Raw genomic sequence first — 15206 nt, 5'->3', positions numbered from 1 at the left:
TAGGGCAGGGGGAGAAGACCCCTCAACTCATACTGCAGAGGGAGGCAAGGGCAGGTCATGGTGGAAATTGGGAGGTGGGCAAGGTGACCCTTGGTGACCCCATCACTGGCATCAGGCCCTGCCAGTAGGGCCTGCCTGGGAGCCAGCCTGCAGCTGGGGGCGGGAGAAGGGAAGGGAGACCAGGGTTGCAGATGCCTGGGATGGCTGCTCACCATATATTCCAGATGCCACGCAGCTGCCTTGGCAGCCTCAGGCTGGGGCAGTGAGGCTCTAGGCTTGCTGCTGAGTGTAGGGCCAGGGCCAGACAGTTCAGCAGCCCTCAGTGTGAGGCAGGGGCAGCTCTGATTAGAACTAGGTGGCTCAGAAGGGTCAGCGTTAGGGCCTCAGGGATCACCGCCTCCAGTTTTCCATCTTGTTTCTCTTATGGGAATAACCAGTACCTCGCCCTGGGGAGACAGCTCCCATTGATCACAGCCCTGCTTCCCGCTCAGCACGAATGGATTTACTTTCTCCAGTCTGTGCTCCAGGAAGCCAGGACCAATCAAGTTAAGCTTGACTCAACTCTCTTACAATACGTGAAGGTAAATTGAGGCCCAGAGGTGTCCACTAGGATTTAGAGCAAAGAGAAGGCAGAATATTCTACTCCCCAGCCTGGAGGATGTGCATGGTTCCTGGCATGCCTGGCTTGCAGCTGACTACTCACCATGGCCGTCTGCTGCTGTGTGGCCTGGGCCGCAAACCGAGCCACGTGGTTGACGATGGGGGAGAAATTGGTAGGACCGTAGAAGCGGATGTGGGGCAGGCAAGCTGAGTACGCCTGGGCGATACCATCCACACCTGCCTCGGGAGAAGAGTCTGCATCAGCCAGGTGTTCCTGAACCCACACCCGCTTTCATCCCACTGCTGATGAAGCATCTATTTCATGCTTACCCAAAATGTCCCTGCCATGGCTGGCATAGGCCTTGTGAGACTGGAAGCTCCCAGAGGGAAGGCCAGCATGGTAAAAAGTCAAGATCCCTGAATGTGAAGTCAGACAGGCCTGAAGAGTTTGAATCCTGCCTTTTTTTTTGAGACAGAGTCTTGCTCTCTCGCCCAGGTTGGAGTGCAGTGACAGGATGTCAGCTCACTGCAACCTCCACCTCCCAGGTTCAAGAATTCTCCTGCCTCAGCCTCCCGAGTAGCTGGGATTACAGGCATGTGCCACCACACCCGGCTAATTTTTGTATTTTTAGTAGAGACGGGGTTTTGCTATGTTGCCCAGGCTGGTCTCAAACTCCTGACCTCAGGTGATCTGCCCGCCTTGGCCTCCCAAAGTGCTGGGATTACAGGGGTGAGCCACCATGTCCAGCCTGAATCCTGCCTTTCTTAGCTGTGGGACCTGGGGCAAGTGGTTTAATCTTTCTGAGGCTACGTCTTTGTCTGTCAATGGGACTGACAATCTACACTCTGGCAGTTGGCAGGAGGGGGGTCTCTCAGGCCTCTCCAGAGAAGGGGCTTGGCGAAGCTTGCAGTGATGCTTGGAGACAATGGGAAGCCATCTGGAGGTCCATTCTGGACATGCTATGGCTTCTGTTCAGGGTTGGGGGATTGAGGCATTTGCACAGTGTCTGTACAGAGTAGGCGCTCTGTAAATAGCTGCTGTTGTGAGCACACTGCTATGTAGCCCTACCCAGAAGGCCTCTGGCCAGGGATGAAGTTGACCAACCAAAATGTCACTGGAGATCTATCCCAAATCAGACACCCTGGCCCAGCTTTGGAGATCCCCAGGAACGGTAGATGCTATGTTGAAGCCAAGTCCTAGGCCGAAAGGTCTTATGATGGTAGAAACAGCCCTCTTCCATACCCACATGCATCCCCTCTCCTTGACTCAGACTTTTCTTCCTCCCTCCTCTATCCCTCCCTTCCGTCTTCCTTCCTTTTCTCTCTCTCTCCCTTTCTTTCTTTCCTTTTCTTTCTTCCCTCCTTCCTTCCTTCCTCTCTTTTTTCTCTCTTTTTTTCTCTCTCTCTCTTTCCTTTCCTTTTCTTTGTCTCTCTCCTTCCTTTCTTTTTCTCCTTCTTTTCTTCTGTTTTTTTTTAATTATTATTATTATTTTTTTTGAGATGGAGTCTCATTCTGTTACCTAGGCTAGAGTGCAGTGGCACAATCCTGCCTCACTGCAACCTCTGCCATCTGGGTCAAGCGATTCTCCCCACTCAGCCTCCTGAGTAGCTGGGATTACAGGTGCGCACCACCACGCCTGGCTAATTTTTGTTTTAGTACAGACGGGGCTTCACAATCTTGGCCAGGCTGGTCTTGAACTCCTGACCTCTGATCTACCCACCTCGGCCTTCCAAAGTGCTGAGATTACAGGTATGACCCTCCCCGTCTCTTTCTTTCCTCCCGCCTCAGCCTCCTGAGTAGCTGGGACCACAGGCATATGCCACTATGCCTGGGTCATTTTTTTAATTTGTAGAAATGGGGTCTCCCTCTATTGCCCAGGCTGGTCTTGAACTTGAGCTCACGCGCTCGTCCTGCCTCAGCTTCTCAAAGTGCTGGGATTACAGGCATGAGCCATGGCAGCCGGCCTCTAATAGTTTCTTAACTGTCCCTAGGAGGCTCAGAAATCCTCTTAGGCCCAGGGGTGGGGAAGAACACAGACACCGCACTCACTTCCCAGCCCCTGCCTCCCCGATTCCCTGCCAAGTACTCCGAGAGCAGGGCTGGCCTTCCCAGCAAGGGGGCGAGTGGGAAGGAGGTGAGAGCAGGTGTGTCTGGTGCCACCCTCACCTCCTCCTGGTTTACACAGGGTTTCTTGTCAGTAGCTTCCTGTAATTCTCACCAAACCACCCAGTAAAGTGAGAAGAGCAGCCATCATAGCTATCCTGGAGCAGGTAAGGAGGCAAAGGCCCAAGAGGTACAGCGACCTTTCCAAGGTCCTACAGCTAGGAAAGGCAGCAGCTGGCCTTGAATCCAGCACTGTCTGACTCCAAACTGTAGCTCTTCCCGCTCTGTCACTCTGAGCAACAGTGAGGGGGAGGGGAAAGGAGAAAGAAATGAAAACCTGTCCTCTGCCCACCCTCCACCCAGGGAGCTGGCCAGGCCTGTCGCAAACACAGGGCGGCTACAGGCGGGTCTGACACTCACCTGAGCAGAAGGGGTTGGTGGGGTTGAAGTTGATGGCAAACTCATGGGAGACCTGAAACGCAGAGAAAACACTGAGCTGCAGCCTCCCGCCCCCAAACCCAGACCCAGGCCACCACCCACTGCCAGGCCAAGGCTCCCTTGGAGAGCACCTGGCTCGTAACCCCCACCCCTACCCTCCTCTAGACCACTGATACCCCCCACATCTACTTTTCACCTCCACTGCTGGGTGTGACCCACAGAGAGGCCCAACCACCTTCTCCTCATAGTAGAGGAAACTGAGACCCTGGCGTGTCACCCCAGGCTCTTCTGGGGACTGGGGCTGCCTATGCCCCATCAGTCCTCTAAGAGTCCTGGGTGGGACAAGGATTCCCCCGTGGGTCAGGGTTCCAGGATGCTCCCTCATCACTGCTACTGCTTGATATGGGCTCTACCTTTAGAGCACTGCTTCTCTGGGCTTCAGAGGCTTTTCCTACCTTAATAGTAAGCAAAGGGGCTTGGAGGGGAGCCTGCCTTGTGCCGGATAGCCAAACAGGGGTGAGCTGACAGCCCACTCAGAGCTGACTTGGCGATCAGGGAGTGTAAGGGGCTGCAAGGGGGTCAGATGGGGCTGTCACAGGCTCCCTAGGGACTGATCCTGCTTCTCTGCCTCCAGGCCCAGCACCCAGCCCCGGAGGATCATCAGAGGCTGACCTGGACACTCCGGGACACTGCTGCACCCATCACATCTGGCTGCTGCTGCTCGCATGGCTTCAGGGTACAGGGGGACTCATAACTGGCCCCGTTCAGGGCTGTGGGTGAGACTGCAGTGCCTGCAGAACCTGGGCCTTGGAAGATGCTGCAGAGCTCAGATGGGGGACAGCCCCTCCTTTCTTCCCTCCCCTGCAGCCCCACCGCCCCAAATTCCCCTCAGCCCGCTTCCTACCACGTACTACATCCACATTCAGTGCTGTGCAGGGATCCCCTTACTCCTTCCTCACAACGCCCCAATGGAAGGGCAGCTGTTATCACCTCATCTTATGGATGACAAACCTGAGACACAGAGTGGACTAGAATTTTCCCACATTTCCTGGCGGGCAGAGCTGGGACTCGAACTGAGGTCAGGCTGCCCCCAGAGCTCACGCTAACCTCCATAGGCATTCCTCCCCCAGGAATTTTCAGTGAGGAGGGTGGAGGGGTGCCCAGGGCAAAGCGACCCCCTCCCCGGTCCTCAGCTGCAGAGGAGGGCTTTTGTCTGGGCACAGACAATCCTAGACAGACCCTTCAGCTCTAAGACACAATGACAGGGTGCTGGGAGGCTCTCCTGCATCCAGTGTCCCCATTTTACAAATAAACAAACCGAGGCCCAGAAAAGGGAAGCCAGGCACCAGAGCCACACAGTCGAACAGGCCTGAGACCCAGTGCCCTCCCCTTCCCTGGGGGTGGGAGTTGGTCCTACTCCTGGGGGAGAGGGCAGGGATGCAGCAGTGGGGTTCAGTCTGGCAGCGCTGGCAGCGCGGGGGTGGGGAGGCGGTGGGAGGATTCCTCCCTGTTTCAGGGAATGGGGTTTTCTGTTCTTTGCTGTCCGCTTTAGGTGCCCGGCACAGAGCCAGTCCTCTGGTGTCCCTCTTAGGTCCTGTCCCTGTCCAGAGCCCCCTTCACCCTGTCCCCAGTCTGGGCTCCAGGTTTGCGGGCTGGAGGTCCCTGTTGCCATGGAGATTTCCTGAGCCTCTACAGAGATTACCGGGGGGCTTGTATGGAGGGGCTGAGAGAGAAAATGGTTGCCGGGGAAACAGGCCTCCCTTGGGCCAGTGACTTCCCGAAAAATCAGATTTTAGGAGATGTTAGAGACCACAGTGGGAAAGCCCCCTGCTGATAGGGGTGGAGGAGTATTCTGCCTTCTCGGGCCCCCCACTCTTCATCCCCACTCTTCCCCCCATCTTTTTTGGGGAGGGCCCAGCCTGCAGTCATGGGGGCCGTGGAAGGTTGTCCATCCACCCCAGAGGCCCCAGAGGTTGCCTCCTCCAGCAGCTCCATTTCATAGCTGGAAAGAGTGAGGTTCCCAGAGGGCCAGGGAGTGCCCAGGTCACACAGTGGGGCCTGGGGACAAGTGTCCATGCTACCAGCAGTGGCAGCTCAGCCCCTCCCGTACTGGCTGCCCTGGTTTGCCTGAGAAAAGTCATAAACAGGACAAGTTCCTGGAGGACACAGAAGCTGATGAGGGGCCCCTGGCGACGGGCCGCCTGCCACAGGCCTTTATCCTCGGACTCCCTGTTGCCTTCCGACAGCCAATGGCCCTGTTCACCCAACCTGGCCTGCCTCGGCCCTGAGGTCAGGGAGTTACTTCAGGCTCAGCTCCCTGTGGCCCTGGCTGAGGCAGGTGGTGGGGGCAGGGGGTGGGGCATGGAGAAAGCCCAAGGGATCTCAGAGTGACTGTCCTCTCCGAGCCTCAGTTTCCCCACCCACAGAGTATGCTCCCCCTCCCCCCAGACCTTTGCACAGACTATGCCTTCTGCCCAGATCCTGTTCCTCATCTGAGTAACTCTGCTCACGGTGAAGGGCCAAGACCTCATACCATCTCCAAAGGGAAATGTGTCCTGAGCCCCTCAGCCACTCTCTGGGGCAGGATTCCTTTCTGGGCTCATCTGGGCCACCCTCAGGGAGAAACTGAGGTCTCGGAGGCAGGCAGCCTGGTGGCATGCTCCTTCTGGCTCCTTCTAGCTTCCCACCCTCAGAGAACCAACCCCTCTGTTTGCTCAGGCCTGGGGCCCCAAATCTGGGCTGGGTCCCAAATTCACTGTCAACAAACAACGGCAGTGCACACTGCAGGCCAGGTGCTGGGATACAGGCAGAGGGAAACCCAGTGCCTTCCCCAGGCAATCACAAACAAGTCACAGAGTTCCGTGAGGGCAGGGATCTGGGCCGGAAGAAGGGCCCTCATGTGAGCGTGAGCATGGCTCCCAGAGGGCAGGCCACTCGCCGAAATTCTAGGTGAAATTCGGTGATAGAAGCCCAGAGAGGGAGTGCGGGCTGAGTGAAGGCTATGTGCAAAGGCCCTGAGGTGGGAGTGAATGAAGGAGCTTCAGGCAGCAGGAGTGAGTCAAGTCAGAATGCAAGAGAGGGTGAGGGGCCAGGAGGGGCCAGGCCTGGCGGCTACTGTGGCAGGGGGAGGTGGGACACAGCATCTGTCCTTTCCTAGCCTGGATGCAGCATCTTTCTTGGCACCGCTGGGCACTCCAGCCTGGCCAAGCCCCGGCCTCCCCAGCATCGCCCTGTGACATTTACAAGGAGGCTTTTGCTCAAGAAAACATCTCATTCAGTTCTTTGAAAGCTGGCTGGTGTCCTAGCAACGGGCTCGTGCTGGGCCCAGCCGCACCAGCTCGCCCTGCCCCCCCAGTGGCATCATGTGGCCCAGCTTTGGTCCCATCTGAGGCGTAGCCTCACACCACAGGGAGCCAGGACGCCCACCTCTCCTGCCCTGGCCCTCGGGCCGCTCCCCGAAATTCTAGGTGAAAATCATCCTCCCCAGAGAGGACCAGAGAGGGTGGGAGGCAAAAATTCATTCTGGAAACAGCAATGCGGCACAGCAGGGCAGACAAGCAGGGGCACTGGCCGAGCAAGAGCCATGTGCAGACTTAGGAGCTCTCTGGGCTTACACCCCACAGGCTTCTCATGGGGAAGCAACAGACTCTGAGAAGAAACTTTAGAGTCCTTCTGTCCAGTTGGTGAACATGGCCTTGGGCAAGTCACTTTGAGGCTCCAAGCCTCAGTTTATTGCCCTGTAAAATGGGACAGCATTCCCTGCCCCTGTCCGCAGCGACTCCCCAGCATTATAGCTTCTGCGCTCATTGACATCTCCATCTCTGAGCCACCGAACCACCCCTCCCCTGGTGCCCGGGATTCTATGAGGAGTCCCCGCCTCCTGCCCCAGGACTACCCACAGCCACACCTCAGGGACCCCCCCTCAATTCACCTCCATGCCTCTCCTGGCTCCTCCTCAGCCTTTAGACCTGCTTGACCTGCCCCTTCCCCTCCCTCACAGCCAGGTGACTTCCGTGCTGTCTGACTGCCACACTGATCTCTCCATGCCCTTCTCCCCTCCCCCGTCTTGTCTCTGCCATAATGGCCCCCGCTGTGGTCAGTGAAACGGGCAGTCTCTTCTCAGCCTCACCTCACCAGGCCCGGGGCAGCCTCCAACCCCACTCCCTCCTCTCCGAGCCCTGACTGCTTGGCTTCCTCAGTGATCGAAATGGGTTCATAACAGGGCCTACCTCACTGGCTTTGGTGAGAATTAGTTGAAACTGGTAAAGCAGGCAGAGTGGTATCTAGAACATTCTAAAGGACCAATAAATGCTGCTACTTATGGGTTTGCTTTCTGTGGGCTTCATGCTGCCCCTCCTTTGCTTCCTCCCCACTCTGCCTGCCTGGCTCAATCTCTGCTTCCTCTGCTTCCGCTGGATCTCTGATGCAGCTGTTTCTTTTTTTATTTTATTAAATACATAAATTAATTAATTAAGTTTGTTTTTTAGAGACAGGATCTCACTCTGTCACCCAGGCTGGAGTGCAGTGTACTCATAGCTCACTGGGCTCCAGGCACCTTCCTGCCTCAGCCTCCCGGGTAGCTGGTATTATAGACGCCCACCACCACACCCAGCTAATTTTTGTATTTTCAGTAGAGACGGGGTTTCACCATATTGGCAGGCTGGTCTTGAACTCCTCACCTTGTGATCTGCCCTCCTCGGCCTCCCAAAGTGCTAAGATTATAGGCGTGAGCTACTGCACCCAGCCAACTTTTAAATTTTGTAGAGATAGGGTCTCACAGCGTTGCCCAGACTGGTCTTGAACTCCTGGCTCAAGCAATCCTCCTGCCTTGGCCTCCCAAAGCATGAAATTACAGGCATGAGCCATTGCGCCCCACCTCATGTGGCTGTTTCTCACTCCACCTGTCTCCCTAGCAATCTCATCCTCCCAGAGGTGGCACCATAGGTCCTCGCCCAGGTGGCCAGGTCTCTCTCTGTCTCCCCAGAGCCTGAACCCATTGACCCATCATCCACCTATCTTTTTTTTTTTCTTTTTTTTTTTGTGACAGGTTCTTACTCTGTTGCCCAGGCTGGAGTGCAGTGGTGCAATCTCGGCTCACTGCAACCACTGCCTCCCAAGTTCAAGTGATTCTCCTGCCTCAGCCTCCCAAGTATCTGGGATTACAGGCATATGCTACCACGCTGGGCTGATTTCTGTATTTTTAGTAGAGACAGGGTTTCACCATGTTGGCCAGGAAGATCTCATACTTGCTGACCTCAAGTGATCCGTCTGCCTCAGCGTCCCAAAGTGCTGGGATTATAGGCGTGAGCCACTGTGCTCAGCCATCATCCACCTTTCTTCTGGGACTCCCACCTTACCATCTCCCCTGCTGAGCCTAGCACCCATCCCGTTCCTCATCTCAGTAAGCAGTACCACCCCCGCCTCAGTGCTCAGTTGGAAATCTTGGTGACCTCTTCGGCTCACACTCACTTGGTCACACAGATAGTCTTGGCCTCTGCCCTGAGTCTCCTTGCCCTTGCCCCTTCTCTCCGCCCTCCACTCTGCCCACTCTTGTCCTAGCCACACCCCACTCAGTAGCCCGGGGAGGCCTTCAGAAATGCCAATCTGCTGATGAGCCCCTATGTGGTCCCTGCAGGGATCCCCGTGGTCCTTTAATGCCCACGTCTGTCTCCACCCTGCTCACCTCCAATGCAGGGTCCATCACCCACCTCTGCCAGCTCCTCCAGCTCGTCCTGCAGCCTTCGCACAGGCTGTTCTCTGCCCTGAAGGCTCCCCCTGCCCCACTGCCACTCCTAGTCACTCTGCTACTTCCCTTTCCCCTCTTGGCTTAGAGCTTGCCCCCTCCAGGAAGCCTGATGGCCCCCAGCTGGGTTGGGTTCCCTCCTCGGCTCCCTGCAGGCCTTCAGTGCCCCCGCCTCAGCACTGATGCCACTGCCCTGTCTTTAGCATTGCCAAATAGAATACAGGATGCCCAGTATGACTGAGAAACAGAAAACAAAAAACTGCATGTTCTCCCTCATAAGACGGAGCTAAACAATGGGTGCACACAGAACAGACACACAGCGGGGAATAACAGACACTGAGGACTCCACACAGTTGGGGGGTGGAGGGATGACGGATGAAATGCCACCTACTGGTACAACGTACACTATTTGGGTGATAAATACACTAAAAGTCCATATTTCACACAATACATCCTGGTAATACAACAATACTTGTACCCCTAGATTCAGACAAAACCTTGAATTTCAGATAAACAATGGATGATTTAAGTATAAGTATGTCCCATGCAATATTCAGGACATACTTATACTTTAAAAATTGTTTATCTGCACTGGCGCAGTGGCTCAGGCCTGTAATCCCAGCCCTTTGGGAGGCTGAGGCCGGCAGATCACCTGAGGTCAGGAGTTTGAGACCAGCCTGATCAACATGGTAAAACCCCATCTCTACTAAAAATACAAAAGTTAGCTGGGGGTGGTGGTGGGCACCTGTAATCCCAGCTACTCGGGAGGCTAAGGCAGGAGAATTGCTTGAACCTGGGAGGCGGAGGCTGCTGTGAGCAGAGAATGTGCCACTGCACTCCAGCCTGGGCAACAAAGCAAGACTCTGTCTCTAAATAAATAAATAAATATCAATACATAAAAATACACATTGTTTATCTGAAATTCAAACTTAACTGGGTGTCTTGTATTTTGATTTGTGACATCTGGCCATCCTGTCTGTCCTCCCCACTCCATATGGGTCTCATGAGCAGAGCACATAACTGTACTGCCCCGTTACAGCCTCAGTGTCTGCCCGAGAATCAGACTTGAGAAATGAGCATGGCCTGAGGTGAACACAGGGAAGGCAGGGCAACAGGGCCCCAGCCCAAGACCTTTCCAGAGCAGATCCCAGAGAGACCATACGCACAAACTCCATCTCAACCAAAACGAAACTAACTCCGGTTTCACTTACCTTCCAGTCTGGGGGTAACTGGGCCCCGAATCCCAGAGCTGGAAACATCTTATCGCTAATCAGAGAGAGAAGAGAAACACACTGTGAGACACCTGAGGACACCGCCTGACCCTCTGCCCAGGGCTGGGCCCGCTCGGCCTCGTACACTTTCAAGAACAGAAAGGAGGAGCTCACCACCTCTAGAAAAAGCTGTTAGGATCATCTACCTAATGAGCCCAACCCACCTCCGGGGACCTGGTGAACCTGTGGCCTGACCATATCTATACCTGTGGCAGACACAACAATGGTACTTCTAACCAATGGGCCTGGGTGTAGCTTCTAGATCCTTCTCAAACTAAGACCCCGGCCAGCCACTAAACCAAGGTCAAGATGGAAGTAGAATGAATGTACTGGCTGTCTCTCAGCCTCCTGCTCATAGCTAGGGAAAACTCTACTAATATGAGAACCCTCCTGTGGCATTCAAGGTCCTGTGTCATCCAGCCCCAGAGCCTAGTCTCATCTCCTTCCACCTGTGCCCCTTCACACCCCACTCCCCTAGCCCTGGCCACTAGCCACTTGCTATTCCCCAAACACACAGGGTACCTTCACATTCCAACTTCAATGCTGTTGTGCCCCCATCTGTAACATCTCTCCCTAATCTGTTTCCCCTAGCAAACTCCTACTCATCCTCTGAGGCCCAATCAAAATGGCCCCTTCTCTCTGTCGATTTCCCCGATACCCTACAATGCCTCTCTTTTTGTGCTCCCATAGCTCCTACTTCACATGTAAACTGGTCTCTCAGAACTCCAACAATTTCTTCCTTATCTTCCTCTTTAAGTAAGAACTCCCCGAGGACAGGGACCACATTTCATTTGCATACCCACTCAACATACATCTACTAAGGATCCCTCTGGCTGCAGTGGAAAGGACACACAGCTGGCAGCCAAGGCAGAAGCCGGGAGACTGATGAGGAAGCTAATGAAATGATCTTGGCAGGAAGTGACAGTGGCTCACCCAGGCAACCAGAGCTCACTGGGGCCATGCTAAGTCTTAATGCCCATTAGACAGCTCAGTGATGGGCTGAATGGGCAGCTGGACACCTGGGACTCCACCCAACCATGCTGATGACGACTTCCACTTCCCTTGTTCTGCATGTTGCACCTCTCTTAATGTGGCCTGGGATCACAGCCACCCTTCAGGCCCTGGGCCCCCTGGGAGTCAAATGCTAGTCCCCGGCTGCCCCTCTCTAGGAGGCCAAGTCCACATAGGGCTCCTGAGCCTGCTCTCATTCCTGTCAAATTTCTGGCACCTGCTTCTTCCTCCCCTGTTCCCAATGTGTCAGCCTCCTGGTCATTCCATCCTCTGACCTGGAGCTCCCAACCAGCACCATCTGTGACAGTGATGTCATATCCTGTCGGTGGCTACACCTGCCATACTTTCACACAGCTTCCCTTCACTGGCTTTCCATGGTACCCACCCTGACCCAAAGGTCCCCAGGAAGCAAGGTCATGGGAGGAGGGTCCATGCATGCTGGCTGCTCCTCAGACGTTCCCAACAGAAGTGAGACCATTAGGGAACTAGTATCAGGCTCAGGAACCAGAATGGCTGACCTCCAGTCCCATGATCTGCGGGATCTGGAACAAATTCTCCACTCCCACCCCAGGCCTCCCATTCCCTAGCTCTAAAAGGAGAGGATGCAGCAATAATGAACAAGTTTCATCTTCCATCCTGATTCATTTTCTTATTAGCTACTTGGTGTACTGTGTGGAAAACGATCCCAGTTTGAATCTGGGCTTGGCAGGTTGGAGTTCAGCAATTGATTAGCAATGTCTGTCAAGGGTAAGGGAATGGGTAATAACTGCACCTATGCCATTTGCTGTCCATTCCTAGATTTGATGATTTCTGGGTCCCTTCTAGCTTTGACACACTGAGCTTCCCAGGTTGGATGGAAACCTGGCTGACCTTCAGAGACCCTCTCCAACCTTACCTGTCGTAGTCCTGAATGATCTGCCCAACAGCCCAGATGGCCGACAGATATTCGTTGGTGCCCATAGGGTTGATATAGTGCAAAGAGGAAGGGTCGAGGGGATTCCCGTTGGAGGCTGTAAAGTCTATTCCAACCTGCAGAGTGGAGAAAAAGGCCACCCAGTGGGGCCAGAGACCCCGGCACCCTATCCCACTCCCAGGGAATAGGAGAGGTAGATGGGACATGGGAAGCCCACTCATCCCCCAGCCCTCCCCACAATATGATGATCTGAAACCTAGAAACTGTCTGATTGTATCACTCCTCTGCTCTAATGCCATCTGTGGCTCTCTATTGCCCAAGCATAAAATCCATTGCCTAGATGTGATGACATAAGACTAACATACAGTCCCAGATTCCTTTTTCTCCTTACTATCCCTACCCACACATTCATCTGTTCCCATATGCAGGCATTTATTCATGAGCTTCCCTCTGCATGTAGTGCCAGGCTATCATTTCTCCCCGTTTAACTTTGCTCCATCTTCCAGGCCCAACTCAGATGCCACTGCTCCACTGCAACCCTCCCAGATAACCTCACCCTCAACCCAAGCCATCTCCCCATTATCCCTCACACCATCAAGGGGCCTGGGACCTGGGGTTGCCTGGTAGAAGAGTGCCAGTCTCCCTGGAGGAGCCTGGCCCAGGGCTGGGAACAGCAGACAAGGCACGTGCTTACCAGGGACTCAGGGATGATAGGCGGGCAGGGATTGGGGCTCTACGTGCTCTCTCAGCCCCAAAGAATCCCAGACTAATCCCTGGAGAAACGGCACAGAGGGGTGGGCAAGGACGACCCCTGCCCGGCAGGGGAAGGTTAGAAGTAGGACCTAGGGGAAGATTTGGCTACATGGGAACTCAGTTGCTGTGGGGTAGGAGAGAAGGGGCCACCCATCCAAATCCTCGTATGGCTAGAGGGTCACTCCCCCAGGTCAGGGGCAGAAGGTCTTAGTCCTTGAGGGGCCCCTGCAGGGACACAGCCTAGAGCCTGGCACAAAGGAGGCAGTCAGTGTGAGTTTGCTGAATGAACAAACCCATGCAGGAGGTCCAGGAGGGCCTGGCCTCTCTGCAGGGGAGGGGGCAGTGGTGGGCAGCAGGGTCAGAGGTCAGCAAGGCCAGTCCTCTGACTCCATGGCATCCTGCGATGCCCTCCATCTCCCATTGGGATCTAGGGGTGGTGATGGGGAGCGGTGAGATAACATGGGGAGGTGGGCAGAGTGTGGCACCCCAGCAGTCCCAGAGTGTGGCACTTCCTTCTGGGACTGAGGCTCCCTTGGGGTGAGGAAGCAAAGCCAGGATGAATGGCCCAGAGTCTGTGGGGCAAAGACTCCAGGCCACAGGCAAGGTGGCAGCTCATTCTTCCAATGAGAAATGATGGAGCACCTACTGTGTGCCAAGTATTGTGTGATATGCTGGGGTTGGAGTGGAAGCAAAATAAACAAAGGGCCCACACATAAAGCACTCACATTCCAGTGGGTACGACGATCAGGGAGAAGCAACAAATGCATATGAATCTTGGGGTGGCAAGTGCCCAGAAAATAGGAAAATATGGAGGGCTAGGCCCAGTGGCTCAAGCCTATAATCCTGGCACTTTGGGAGGCCAAGGTGGGCAGATCACTTGAGCCCAGGAGTTTGAGACCAGCCTGGGCAACATAGCAAAACTTCATCTCTACAAAAAAATGCAAAAATTAGCTGGGTGTAATGGCATGCACCTGTAATCCCAGCTACTCAGGAAGCTGAGGTGGGAGGATCGATTGAGCCCTGAAGGTGGAGGCTGCAGTGATCTGAGATCGTGCCACTGCATTCTAGACTAAGTGACAGAATGAGACGCTGTCTCAAAAAAAACAAAAAAAAAAAAAAAAAAAAAGGAAAAGAAAAGAAAGAAAATAGGAAGATATGACAGAAGAGCAGCAAGGCATTGAGGGAGGGAGGGCTCCCCGGAAGGTGACCTCCGTTACCTCCTCAGGCCTGAAAAATGGCAGGGGGGCAGCCATGCAAAGGTTCTGGGGAAGTGTTTGAGGCAGAGGGAACAGCAAATGCAGAAGGAACAGCAAATGCAAAGTTCTAAGATGAAGCAGAGCTTGGCGTGTTGGGCAAACAGAGGAACAGTGTGGTTAGAGCCCGGTGAGCAAGGAGGAAGGAGACTGCAGATGAGGGACGCAGCGATCGCTGAAGGTCTTGTGGCCAGTGAGGAGGAATTTGTTTTCTTCCACCTGCAGAAAGAGTGTAGCCACCAGACTGAGAGCTATGCACCTGTGCTCTGACCTGTAGTTAAGCCCCAACTCAGGCCCATCCAGCAGGACCAGACAGCTCACTTAATGCCCTCCTCACTGGGCCAGACACACTCCTTGCCCCGGGGAAGTCCTTCCTGAAGTCTATCCTAAGTCCCTCTGGCTGCACTAGTGGCCCTAGTCTTCAGGGAGGACCCTCACTGGGATGAGGGTGCAGAGGGAGCCAGAGGGGAGAGCCTTACGGTGAACATGAGCTGGCAGCCTCCCAGGATGTAGTCTAAGAAGGAGTAGTCTCGGTTTATCTGGAAGAAAGCAGATGAGTCAGTGGGCCCCCTTGACTTGGTCACACTCCCCGTGGGGGAGTTGTTGCTCTATGTCCTGCAGCCTCAGTGGGGACAAGGAGGTCAAAAAAAGCTGATGGGCCTGATCTAATTACAACAGAACCCAAATCTCTCTATAACAAAGCCATCAGTGCAATGGTTCCCAATGGGTGGGGGACTCACAGAGACCCCCACATCCCACAGATACATGCTGGTTCCAGGGAGGGTCCCAGGGCCCAGTGTCAGTTACCTGACATAGAGTGTCTCAATTTGTCGCTGTTAGGTACTTACCTTCTCCTGGCCCTTATTAATCTACCTTTTTAACAAAGAGAAAGAGCAGGCCTCCAGCTCAACGCTTTCCTCTAGAAGTTGATCAAGCCATTAAGACTGTATTCGTTTTGATGGTCTCTGTCTCTTTTTGGCAAAGAAGCCAGACTTTTTAATTTTGGTAGAGTTCTAATAATTCCTTTCTAAACAAATGTATTTAAGGAAGGAAGGAAAGGAAGGAAGAAAGGAAGGAAGGAAGGAAGGAAGGAAGGAAGGAAGGAAGGAAGGAAGGAAGG

General features: G+C 54.3%; 1 protein-coding gene across 3 annotated transcripts in view; it reads right to left on the bottom strand.

Moving 5' to 3' along the window:
- Positions 1 to 15206, bottom strand: part of CPNE2 (copine 2) — a 62558-nt gene that overhangs the window by 9741 nt on the left and 37611 nt on the right. For all 3 annotated transcript variants that reach the window (XM_026456878.1, XM_026456876.2, XM_026456877.2), the window contains 5 exons: positions 14566 to 14625; positions 12063 to 12196; positions 10097 to 10151; positions 3125 to 3176; positions 704 to 837 (listed from right to left, as the gene is read on the bottom strand). In XM_026456878.1, coding sequence (XP_026312663.1) covers positions 704 to 837; positions 3125 to 3176; positions 10097 to 10151; positions 12063 to 12196; positions 14566 to 14625 — 435 coding nt within the window. The remainder of the gene's footprint in view (positions 1 to 703; positions 838 to 3124; positions 3177 to 10096; positions 10152 to 12062; positions 12197 to 14565; positions 14626 to 15206) is intronic.

This window comes from Piliocolobus tephrosceles, chromosome 17 (genome assembly GCF_002776525.5).
Source record: "Piliocolobus tephrosceles isolate RC106 chromosome 17, ASM277652v3, whole genome shotgun sequence".
Classification (NCBI taxonomy): Eukaryota; Metazoa; Chordata; class Mammalia; order Primates; family Cercopithecidae; genus Piliocolobus; species Piliocolobus tephrosceles.
Note: the sequence above shows the minus strand (reverse complement) of the source record. Positions and strands in the feature narration are given on the sequence as shown.